Source organism: Pteropus alecto, unplaced genomic scaffold (assembly GCF_000325575.1).
Source record: "Pteropus alecto unplaced genomic scaffold, ASM32557v1 scaffold146, whole genome shotgun sequence".
Taxonomy (NCBI): Eukaryota; Metazoa; Chordata; class Mammalia; order Chiroptera; family Pteropodidae; genus Pteropus; species Pteropus alecto.
In genome coordinates, this window is record NW_006442107.1 from 13,419,837 (window position 1) to 13,432,965 (window position 13,129).

At 33.5% G+C, this 13,129-nt stretch overlaps 1 protein-coding gene across 5 annotated transcripts in view; it reads right to left on the reverse strand.

Annotated features, from left to right (window-relative positions):
• The window catches only part of KIAA1328 (KIAA1328 ortholog), a 228,696-nt gene that overhangs the window by 196,690 nt on the left and 18,877 nt on the right, over positions 1–13,129 (reverse strand). For all 5 annotated transcript variants that reach the window (XM_025038649.1, XM_025038648.1, XM_025038652.1 and 2 more), the window contains one exon: positions 3,656–3,771. In XM_025038649.1, coding sequence (XP_024894417.1) covers positions 3,656–3,771 — 116 coding nt within the window. The remainder of the gene's footprint in view (positions 1–3,655; positions 3,772–13,129) is intronic.

The following is a 13,129-nucleotide window of genomic DNA, read 5'->3' on the forward strand; positions in this document are numbered from 1 at the left end:
TATATTGTTTTAAATTATAACCTTGTTTTATGTTTCTAAGTTTTATAGAGTTTTATGTACTGTAAAGTCATCTATATTAACCTTTGACAGGTTTATGCTGATAAAGGAGATTTATACCTGAGCAATCTACTTGGAATAAAAACCATGGATGTCACTGTTTTTTAATCATATCTTCCTTTTTCCCTTCTTTGACAAGTTCCACAAATATCACTTATCTTTTGGTGATTCAAAAAAACTTAAACCAAAATTATATTAACTAAACCATTTCAATTTTTGATAATGGTCCAACATTTACTCCAATCTTCATTCACAAAAATAAAAAATGCCCAAATACCTTAATATGATTTGTAAGATAGGTCTAACTATGACACATGTCCAAGCCTTGACTTTATTTACATCTTTTCCTTTCCTTTTTTGCTTATTAGATTAGAGGTCAGCAAACTTTTCTGTAGAGGGCTAGAGAGTAAATATTGTAAGCTATGCAGACCACAGGGTCTTTGCAATTACTCAACTTTTAGCTACAGTGCAAAAGCAGTTATAGACAATACACAAATGAATGGGGGTGGCTGGATTTACCTGATATTTGGCCCATGGCAGTAGTTTGTTGATCTGAGCTAAGTCATAGAGAAAATATGAAATACTGAATCAATGCAATCACCTGAGGTATCTTAATATTTAGCTGGACAGAAGAAACCATCATAGACATGCTGAGTTTAGGCTGCTTTGGTACTAAATACAATTAATCTTGACCCAGAATGTGCTAAATATACTAGCTCACCAAAATCAGATTTTACTTTTCCAGATAGCCACACATTTTTCTTAAGCATATCACTAGATAAACAACACCCCACTGTAATTGTAGCTGGGCTTTCTAAATTACAAGCTACTTCCCTCTCTCACCTTATTTCCCCAACTCACCCCAATTCCATTGGACAGAATAGTTATTTATTTATTTATTTTGTCCCAGGCAGGTTGGGGTATCACCAACTCTTCCCTGTATAAAAAACAGCACAGGGAATGTAATGGCTAGGTGGAGAGCCAGAGGAGAGAAAGAGCAGTCAAGGGAATCGTTTCATAAACTATATAAATGGCTAACCAATGTACTGTATACTTGAAACTAATAGTAAAAATTTTTTTAAAAAGTGATTTCTATTCCCCCTACTTCTACTACCAGACAGAGTTGGAGGCTGACTTCATCCCCAAACCCCTCTTCCCTTGCTGCCTTCCACTATATAAATTGGACAAGCTAAATACTCACTTTCTCAGCCGCCCTTTTTTATAGCTTAGCATGGCCAAGCAATAAAGTTCAGGACAATAAATATATCATAACAGATATATGTTATGGAGTGGGGTAGGTATTGGGTAGGAGTACTCTGAGACAGATTTTATGTTTTTTACAAAAAGGAGAGGGAGTCACAACGGCCAGAACCTCTTCCTCCCCCTTTCTTCCTGTTTTAATGCAAATGTGATACCTGGAATTGCAGCAACCATTTTGTAACCTGGAATTCTGCAACCATTAGAAAAAGCTAAGAGAGCTGTAGAGATCCAGCACTGAAAACTTGAAACCACTGAACCAATGCTAGAGACTACTCATCTCCAGAGTTGTTACAAGTCAAAAAACAGATCCTGTAAAGCAAATTTTTGTTACATATAAAATCATTCCTAATCTACCTTTTCTTGAAAGTGCTAGGGTCCTGTGACATTAATCCTTGTGAGAGTAAAAGACCAAATCTGGCTGAGCACAATTTGTTGTGAATTCTTACTAAACAGCATTACTTTAACCTAAAGAGAAAACTAGCAGAAAGAAAATCATAAAAGAAGGTCTAACCTGAGAGATGACAACCCAGGGCAATAAAGTCAGTGAGGGTAAAGAAAAGAGAAGCCTCAATAAGATTATTCAAATGCTTAAGAAATTTAGAAAAAAAAAAAATTGAAAAAGTACTCCTTTAGAACCGTGGGGCCCATAAGCCTGATAAATGTTCTACTCAGCCAACTGAATTCTGATTATATTAATTTCTAATCATGTATTCCCACGGTTTGAAAAATGTAAGTTCAGAACTCACTTTTTTATAGTTATATTTTCGTGCTTTTTTCTCCAAGTAAATTAATTTACCTTATGCTTCTATTTACTTGGTATTCACAAAGATATAGTTACTGTCAACATATGATCATTTTTGACACTTGAAGAACCTTTGAAATGATTACTAACAATTGAGTTAATGACGATACTGACAATAAGGACAATGGTTCCTTCAAGCATTCCCATACTAGTTTAGTTGGCAGATCCATCACCCTAAATTTAAGGACAGTTACTCCTCTTTTTATCAATGCCGCTGCAAAAAACACCTAAGTAATTCTATCCAGTCAAAAGAAACTTCCCAAGTGCTTATTTTAACTCACATGTCCTTAAAATACAATTCTTAAATTAAAACACCAGTTTTTACTTTACTTTCTTATAAATAGCATAATATACACATACAGTCATGCACCACTTAACGATGGGGATACATTCAGAGAAATGTGTCCTTAGGCGATTTCATTGTTGTGTGAACATCGTGAAGTATGCTTTTACACAAACCTAGATGGTTCGGCCTACTACACACCTAGGCTATGTGGTAAAGCCTATTGCTCTTGCGGTACAAGTCAGTACAGCATGCTACCGTACAAAACAAAACGAGATTAAATCAAGCACAAGAGAAAATGATGCAATCAAGAGATGCGGTGCACAGGAGATATATGAGGCTGCTGCTGGCTGAACATGGCATATTATTTTACAGCAAACTTTTTTATATAAGTATTAAGAGTATACTCTAACATAACGATAAAAAATATAATATAGTCAATACATAAACCAATAACATAGTTGTTTATTATTGAGTATTATGTACTGTCTATAATCGTGTGTGCTATACTTTTATACAACTGGCAGCATATGAGGTTTGTCTACACCAGCATCACCATAAACACATGAGTTATGTGTTGCACTATGAAGTTAAGGTGGCTATAATGCCACCAGATGACAGGAATTTTTCAGCCCCATCATAATCTTACGAGACCATGTTCATATACTTGGTCCATTGTTGACCGAAACATCATTAGGCAGAGCATGTCTATATTCACACACACACATATACACCCCTCCCTAGTTCTAAACCCAACGGTAATCTCCTCCACGAGAATAGTGTAGTAGTATTATGCTGCAGTGTGATACACTTATCAATACAACATCTATAAATCACAATGAACTCTTAAAAATTTTTATGATTTCAGAGTAGAAGTCCTTAGGACTGTCAAGGTTTAGCTAAAAAGAATACCAACTACGAAGAGGTTTCAGGCTCAATTGCAGTACTGGAACAGAATCTAATAAAGTTCCAACACTACATTTTAATGCCGAAATTTCTTATTGTCTTTTTTAGTTGACAAATATGTGCTCTGCAGTATAACAGCAGCAGCAGAACAGCTGGATGGCTGTATCAAGCACAAAGGAAGCAACAGTACATGCTGTTAAGTGTCATTCTGATTGCCTAGAAATAGCAGCCCATGCAGATTTATTCCCTGTTATAAATTAGAACAATTATTTCTCTGGAGTTTACATTTTCTTCATGAAAGAATCAAACTTCGGAACATTAAAAAAGAGAACTTTCAAAAAGGATATCTTCCCTTTCTTTGACGATCAGTTCATTCTGTTCTTCCAATTGCCTGATCTTCTTCTCAAACGATTCCTGCTCAGCTTTCAGTCGTTCTTCTGTCACTTCCTTTTCCTCACTAATTCTGAAAGAAATTAAAAAATGGAAAGAAAATGCTTATAAGTATAAAATAAAATATATGTCTACAGCTGCGGTTTACCAAAACTACATTTCTTCCAGAGGTATGCTAATTTCTTCATACTCTTATTTTTTAAAAATAACATTTCATAAAGCAATCTTTCTCACCTTTGCAATAAAATATGCATGTTATTGTTAAATTAAGACTGTTTCTACTCATCATTAGTATCTTAAATGAGGAAAGTCCTACACGGGACATACGTTTCCAATTATAATCCAGGACAGAAAACTATTCATTTTTAAAACATTAGGTTTCATTCGTTCATTATCAAAATAGGCATAATCAATTTATTTTGATTTAGATATTTTATACTTTTATTTAAATCCTGTCAATGAAATAAACAACATATAAATCATTTAAACATTTCACTAACATACACAAGCAATTTTACTTTTTCTTGGCACTGAAACCCTGCATTCCTCAGTAGCATATAAATAACTAGATTGGATTAAAAATGCAGCATTAACATAAAAAAAAGCTTGTACTACATTTACTCTTAGTCCAAAAGGATTTTAAAGCTAAAAACACTGATCAAACAAATCTGATTCTTTAATGTCTAATTCTGAAAAGTATTCCAACTCAATCCTACCAAAAAGAGGTGGTTTCTGACAGGAGCAAAGGGAAAAAATATCTTTAAAAAAAAAAAAACAAAAACCCACACACACAAAAAACAAGAACATTAAAATTTATCTTAAAATGACAACTCTCATTTTTATGGTACTCTGTGCATAGAGATGTTAACCCTGCATTTCTGTGTTACTATTGGTACTTGTTTCTCCAGAGTATAACACATTTATCCTACCAGGTCACACAGGGATAAGTGTAAGTGAAATCCAAAGGGAATTCAAACCTTTTCTTTCAGTTCCTAAATTTACTTCCTCCCAGACCCTACTCTACTAGAGAAATTTCTGAGTAACATGAACTTCATAGCCTTTCCTTTGTTGTTAGCTTTCTGGTGGAGATATTGAAAGCAATAATTTAACAGAATGAAAATTAGAATTTTTGAATGTTCAAGAGTTGATTGCATTTTGTCTTTGAAATAATTTGAAAATGCATGGTACACAGTAGTGTTCAAACAATAGGTTTATTTCTTATTGCTAATCCTGACATTTAAATCATTTTCTCAATCCTATTATTTATGTTTAGCATACCACTGGGCTCATGAACGGGACTCAGACCATTCTAAGAAGGTAATCTCTAAAACTGATACAATTACAAGGAATCCACAGAACTAAACAAAGAACAAATATATCTATATGAAGAGGATTTACACTCTGTCTCAGGTTACTCTGCCTCCCTTGAAGATTGCCAAATTTACCTTAATACTAAACTAAACACAGAGATTATCTCTGTGGAGCCTGCCAGGTCAGAATATATAGGTATACTTCAACATTTACTTACTCCCTTTGTTCAACCTGAAGGAGATCCATGAAAACTCTAGGGATCATTGAGGGCAAAAATGCTTGTACATACATTTCATAATACTAGAGTCTAAGATGAGATTTTTCCTAAAACTTAAACTGCTCTATCCAGAAAAATCACTTTTTAAAATTTAGTTTCTAGAGTACATTTGAAAAATTTGTTACTACGCTATTTAAACAGCGCCCCCCCCCCGCACCCCTTTTTTTCTTCTGTTATGCTGCTATGATTAGACTACCCTTTAGCAATTACTACGTTCTGGAAGAATATAAAATTAACAAGCTGTGGTAAGTACAAAGTACAACACTTCTATAGGCCTATGTAAAGATGTGGCCTATTAGCATAGTTAATATGAGCAAGTATCTTAATACAGCCTTTAAATGCAGAGGACTTGCCAATAAAACAACCTCAAGATTTATATCCACTTTGAAATCTGTCTTCTTGTTTAATTTATGTTCAATAATATTTCCCATGAGATACATGCAAGAGAAAATGTCTGGTTATCATGATCTACATTTTTCATCAAAGCATTCTTAGACCACGAAGTAACATAAAAAAACCTAATCCTCTATATCTCATTTAGAATATAGCAACAAGTTAATTAACAAAATGAGAATCTAAATACAGGAAAGGGAAATATTTGACTAATAGGATAAAAAGTTAAAACTCTAACAAGAAAATATTCTGAGTTGGTTGTTAATTATTTACAAAGAGAATAGCCTGTTCATAAAGTAAGAAATCACCATTGTTAACATTTACTTAATGACTCAGAATATTTCTCAAAAACTTCCACAAAATGTACTGTTATCTAACAAGAAAAGAGAATTCATACTCTAAGAGTTGGGTGGTTGGGCAGAAAATTGTGATGAAAGTACTGAATTTCTTTGAAGTCTTGTGGTTTAGCTTAAATATCTCTGAATATTTTGTCTTTTTCTCTGTAAAATGATCCTTTCAGTTTTAATATAAAAAGTTTCCCCACACCCATCCATTTTAAACTTTTAGTAAAACTTGTGTTTTAGAAAGAGATTTATTTTATGACTTTGCAAACTCCTGATGTTCTTCTAGATACTGCAGGAATGGGTACTTTTACACTAATGTGAAAGACAAGGTAAGGTAGGAAAGCTATCCTAAAGTGAATTATAGCTCATCCAATGGTCGACCAGATAAATTTCTTCTCCTATTTAATATCCTGTGTTTGTGAGCTGTGTATACTGGGTGCATTTTTAAAATTCTGAATATCAACTTAGTGGTTAAGAGCTGGAGAAGGAAGGGACATGTTTCAAAGGACATCTAGCAAACAGAACGGGACATATTGTTTTTAAGCAAAAGTAAATGTGTGGTGAAAAAGATGCCTTTCATCATAAAAAATATTCCAATGAAATCATTTAAGATCTTCTTTACAAATTTAACATTTGGCTATTATTTAAAATGTACTGTCTAAAGGAACACAGGTGCTTTAAGAAATCAGAGATATAGCACTCTGTGTCAAAAGGACTCTAAGAATTACAGAGCAATACTGAATGAATGTAGATGCAAAAATCCTCAATAAAATACTAGCAAACAATCCAGCAACATAAAAAAGGATTATACATCATGACCAGAATTTATTCCAGAAATGAAGAGTTGGTTTATGACTCAAATATCAATTAATGTAATATACCATATCAATAAAGGAGAAAAACCACATGATCACTGGATGCAGAAAAGTGTTTGAAAAAAAATGTAACAATTCAAAATTAAAAAAACAAAAACACACACTCAATAAATAGGAAGAAAAAGGAAGTTCCCCAACCTGAAAAAGACCGTCTATGAAAAACCTACATCTAATACCATATTTAATGCTAAAAGTCTGAATGATCATCAACAAGATAAGGGATACCTGTTCTCACCACTTCGATCTCAGCACTGGAGATTATAGTCAAAGCGATTAGGTAGGGAAAAAGACATTTAAATTCTAAAGGAACACCACTTCTTTCATAAGATGGTTTTCTATGTAGGAAAATCTAGAAATCTACTAAAAAACTATTAGAACTAATAAAGGAGTTCATTGAGGTTTCAGGATATATGATCAATGTACTAAAGTCAATTGTATGCTTATACACTAGCAGTAAACAACTCCAAAAAGAAATTAAGGAAACATTTGTATTTAAATGCAATTAAATTTACATGTGCATAAAAAAATAAAATACAAAGTGATAAATTCAACAGAAGAAGATTTGAATATTAAAAACTACAAAACATTGTTGAAAGAAATTAAAAACCGAAATAGTTGGAAAGACATTTCATGTTCATGATTAGAAGACTTAATATTAAAATGGCAGTATCCTCCACATTGATCTTCAGATCCAACTCAATTTCTATCAAAATCTTAGCTGGTTTAGTCGCAGATATTGACAAGCTAATACAGTTCTAAAATTCATATGAAAATTAAAGAGTCCCAGAATATCTAAAATATTTTTGAAAAAGGAGAAAAAGATTGAGGACTCACATTTTCCAATATTAAAACTTACTAAAAAACTACAGGAATCAAGATGGTGTGGTACTGGCATAAGGATGGACATGTAGAGCAATGCAACAAAACCAAACACATTTAAAGTAAACTGATTTTACAACCAGCATACCAAGAAAGTCAAAGGGAAAGAATAGTTTTTCAACAAATAGTGCTGGGACAACTTGCTATCCACACACACACACACACACACACACACACACACACACACACAGAGTTAGGCCCATACCTCACACCACATATAAAAATTAACTCTAAATGAATCGAAGACCAAAATTTAAGAGCTAAAACTATAAACTCTTGGAAGAAAACATAGGCATAAATCTTTATGACCTTGGGTTAGGCAATTATTTCTAAGATACAACACCAAAAACACAAGTAACAAACAAAAAGATAAACTGGACTTTATCAAAATAAAAAATTTTGTGCTTAAAATGACATCAAGAAAGTGAAAAACAATGCACAGAATGAAATAAAATTTTGCGCATAATTTATTTGATAAGGGGACATGTAAATGGAATATACAAAGAACTCAGAGAACTCAACAATAAAAAGACAAAAAAAAAAAAAACCAATTTGAAAGGACTGAATAGACATTTCTTCAAAGAAGATATACAAATAGCCAAGAAGTGCATGAAAAGATGCTCAACAGCATTAGCCATTAGGTAAATGTATATCAAAACCACAATTAGATACCACTTAACCCAGTAGGATGGTATAATTAAAAAGATTATAACGAATAAAGGTAAAGCTGTGGAAAATTGGAACATTCATACACTGCTGGTGGGAATGCAAAATGGTGTAGCCGCTCTGGAAAACAGTCTGGCAGTTCCTCAAAGGGTTAAACACAAGTTACTATATGACCCAACAATTTCATTCCTAGAGAAATTGAAACATATATGTCCACACAAAAATTTGCCAAAAATGCATAATCTGAATCTAATCAAGAGAAAACATCATACGAATCCATACTGAGGGACATTCTGCAAAATATCTGACTGCGTCAACGTTATAAAAAACTGAACTACGACAGATTAGAGAAGACTAAGGAGAAGTGACAACTAAATATGATATAAGATACTGAATTGGATATTGGATCAGAAAAATGATATTAGTGAAATGACACTGGTGAAATGTGAATAAAAGCTATAGTTTAGTTGATAGTGTTGAATTACTATTAATTTCTTAGTTTTGATCATTGTAGTATAGTTATGAAAAACATAACAGTATAGAAAGCTGAATAAAGTATATGTGGAAATTCTAACTGTAACTTTTGAGTCTAAAATTATTTCAAATTAAAAATTAAAAAAGAAACAAACGCCACTCAAACATAAACAGTGTGTGCAAGAGGGGGTGGTGGAGGGAGGGATAGTATCAAAGAGGGATTTTATTTTTATCTGCAATTTTATTTTTTTAATGATAATATTTTTAATATTTCTTCGACTATAAGTACAATAAAATTAGGGGGAAGGGTATACTATAGAGAGAATAAAGATGCAATATTCTGGCCTCTGCTAGAGTAAATATAAAATATCACTATTATCCAGTTCCTTTTGTTATGTCTTGGATTAATCAATTACTTTTAAAACTACCAGAAAAAAAAAATTTGACATATCATGACAAAAATTGATTATCTCTTCCACAAATGCTTTGAAAAAGTAGATCATCATGTAGCAAATGATCAATAATTGTTTTTCAAGCAAAACTTGATAATATGGTAAGAATAAACACTTTCAGTTATAACGTACCAACCTAAGAATACTCAAGTCTCAAATGTCATAAATCAAACTATAGTTCCAATTTTGAGACAGTAACCTAAATGTCTTATAAGTATTTTTGGTAACTTCTGCTCTTCACTCTTCCCTTAGCTCAATGATTCTTCCTTTCTCTTATTGAATCCAACAGGTATATAAAACATAAACTATGAAAGAGAATAATCATCCCATAGAAAGCCCATAAATAAAAAAAGCAAAAGCTGCCTAAGAAAAGAATGAAAAGCTATAGTACATACTTGCATATCACATGTACCTACGGTTGCAGCCTTTCAACTTTGCATAACCAAAATGTGGCCCAAGCACGACTGTGAGTAGATTCAGGAGAGATAATTTTGAGTCAATCCAGCAAAGTCAGAAGAGATTGTCCACATTCATATAGCACTGTACATGTCTCCGGAGTCCATGAGGAAGGGAAAAAAACTGCTATAGAAAAATTAACCTCTTTTAGGAAGTAATATCTGGCCAGACCAAGAGAAAGAGTGCATGCTAGTCACTCAAAAAATACTCTTTGAATTGCAGAGCTTAGAATAGATAATCTGAAAAATAAATTTTGGCATACTAACTGTTCTACAGTGTCAAGATACACCAGAGTTCAGAGAATGCCTTTCACCTAAGCAAGTTAAAAATTCCTTATTTTTTCTTGAAATTTACTATAGAATCCATTATAGACACTTTTTATACCAAAAAAAAAAAAAAATCCACAAAGGCTTCAAATGAGAAGACAAAAAACTGAGTCACTGAAAAATTAAAAAGTCTTAACATTTTTATCATACTTAAATGTACATTTAATTATGACAAAAAAGGTTATGATTAGTTTTAAAAATAAAAGACCAGAATAAATATAAAATAATAATGATCCATTCATTTTACAATGGGAAACTAATGGTGTTACACTTTCTATTTTTCTTTTGAGAAATGTCAAGTACAAACAGAAAACTGTCCTCTGGGAAAAATCAAAGTACCTGAGCCTAAAAAAGAACCCTGTCCTCAAATGAGTTAGTGCATAAGTATTCACTGGGGAACCATGCATTATTTGACAGTGTGGGCTTAGGACATGAAATAGTAGAGGTTTTTGTCTAGGCTTCTTAGAACATAGCTCATATACATCAAAAACTGCAATATGGCCAAGATTATTTTAAAACTTTTTTTTCCTTTAAAGACAGCTATTGTACAGTTTGTGCATTAGTCAATGGTACCTCTCCCCATCTCAAAAAATTTCAGTAAAAAAAATGCAAATGCAAATATAAAGAAGTCATCTTTCAGAGCAAACTACAATATTTTGCAAAGCCATTCATTTTTCAAGTCCCCATAAATGACACTGCTTTTTTCAATTATGCAAACAATTAATATTACTGTAAAAGACTTTCTAAGGTCACTAAATTCAGTAATCTTGAACAAATCTCTCTATCCTTATGCCTCCAAAAAAGATCAATCAATTTTCCACTTATCCTCCCACAAATGTAAATCAATGCTGGACACCTCAAGAAAATGCCCTCGTTTACTTAAAACCTATATATTGTCATCTCTTACACTCTCTTTCATAAGCTAAATAATTCATAAAATCCCTACTTTATCTTTGTAGTATCTATTGTCCAACAGCCTTTTAATTTGTATTTGTATTCTAGTTTTTTATTAGTGTAGTTAACACAAGTGAAGATTCCCCGAGCATATACAGATTACTTAAGGAGGTATCTACAGATTATTAAAAACTCATACCTAGTTTTCCTTTAATCTATTTGTTTTCCTGCCAAATAGCACAATATTGCTTCCTTATGTTCAGATTAAATTTAACTATGAACCACACATTTTTAAAGTACTGGACCTAACCAGTAAGTCTTTCTCTAAAATGAATTTCTAATTTATTTTTATCCTTAGAGATATAATAACCTGTACTTATCACTACTATCTTTTATACTGTGAACGAATCCATTTTACAACCTACTGTATCAATTGTGATTTGCATTTATATCTTCTATTAACATTTACTCTCATATAGAAACATCGATAAATCCTATAGGCATCTTTTTTGATTCTTTCACACATAGTACCAATAAAGATATTGACTGAAAAGGAGCTGACAGATTCCCAATGATCCCTCCAAGAAGTAAGCCAGTCTTGGAATTTGGACATGCACAGTTTTCCCACTAACGCTGTTAAAGTTAAGGCCATGTTTTCATTTAAAAAAGAAAAAAAAAGGCTATGCTTTTGTAAGAACGCTTTCCACCTCAAAGGCACCAGTAAAAAATGCTATAGTTTTCATTTGCTTTTATACTGCATGCCACTCTATAATTGAAAAGATGCCACTAGTTTTTTGTTATGCTGAGAGCTACTGAATATTATTCTAAAAATATGCTTGTTAATGGTCAGGGTTGGGTGCCAAGCACTCTCTGTGACTTCTCTAAAATAATGATGGTGAGTCTGCATAATAGCTAAAATTCTTTAAGTATGCTATACTTGAATATATCATAGGCATGCATAAGGTTTTCTAAATCTGACATTAGGAAAGCAAAGTATACAAATATTCATGAACAAAGAAATACATCTAAATATCTTTTACTCAAAGAGAAAACTTTATAGTCTATGGCCATGCTATACTGAACAAACCCAATCCGTTTGATCTCAGAAGCTAAGCAGGGTCGGGCCTGGTTAAGACTTGGATGAGAGACCACCTAGGAAGACCAGGTGCTATAGGCATAAAAAATAAAAAAATAAGGGATTGTAAACTGATGAGGTCCTTGCAATCTGTGAGGTCAACCAAGGATTGCTTCGCCTAAAAAAAAAATAAAGGAAAGAAAACTTTTTTCTTCTCTAAGATGAAAGTTGAACTTTCGTTTCCTCTTTGTCTTCTTCATTTTCCACTTTTCTTTTTCTTCCTGAACAATTAAGTCCTAAAACCATGATGGGGGCAAAGTCCGCATCAGTCAGACCAAGAGGTCTTGTGAACAGAAGGTTTTCCCAGTGGGATGTCAGCAGCCAAGCAGGTTGAGAAGGGCGTCAACATGTGAGATGTCACAGCGAGAAGAGTATCCATGTGGAGGAGCAGCCTAGCATGGGTATCAGAGCCTTGAGTATTTGACGTGAGTAGCCATGGGAGTTACCCCACATGGAAATTCAAAATTCAGAGCCCAAGTACGGTGAAGAGGGGTGTATATAAGTGTGGGGAGTGGGTGCTGGTGTAGAGGAGCCTACAAAGAGTGAAGAGAGCATTCACAAAGGGCTAACCTGAAACAGGTTATCAGAGCCCAAGGAGTATGAGGACATACACTTAGGCGGCAACCCTCTGTATTATATCAGAGCCCAGGTAAAGTAGAAGGGTTATCCTCAAGAAGGGGCAGCCTGGGGGAGCCTAAGGTAAGTGAGGAGGGAATCAACACAGGGGAGAAGATCAACAGGAGGTCAGAGCCAGAGAAAGGTAAAGATGACATAACTGAAAATGAGGTGGCCTAGTGCAAGATGTCAAGGCCTAAACAGAGGAAAGAGGACATCTAAGTAGCGGGGAGAGTCCAACACCAAGAGTCAGAAGTAGAGTGAAGTGAGGAGAGCATTCAAGGCAGAGTTTGGCTTACATTAGTTTGCTGAAATATAAGAAGGGAGAAAAAGA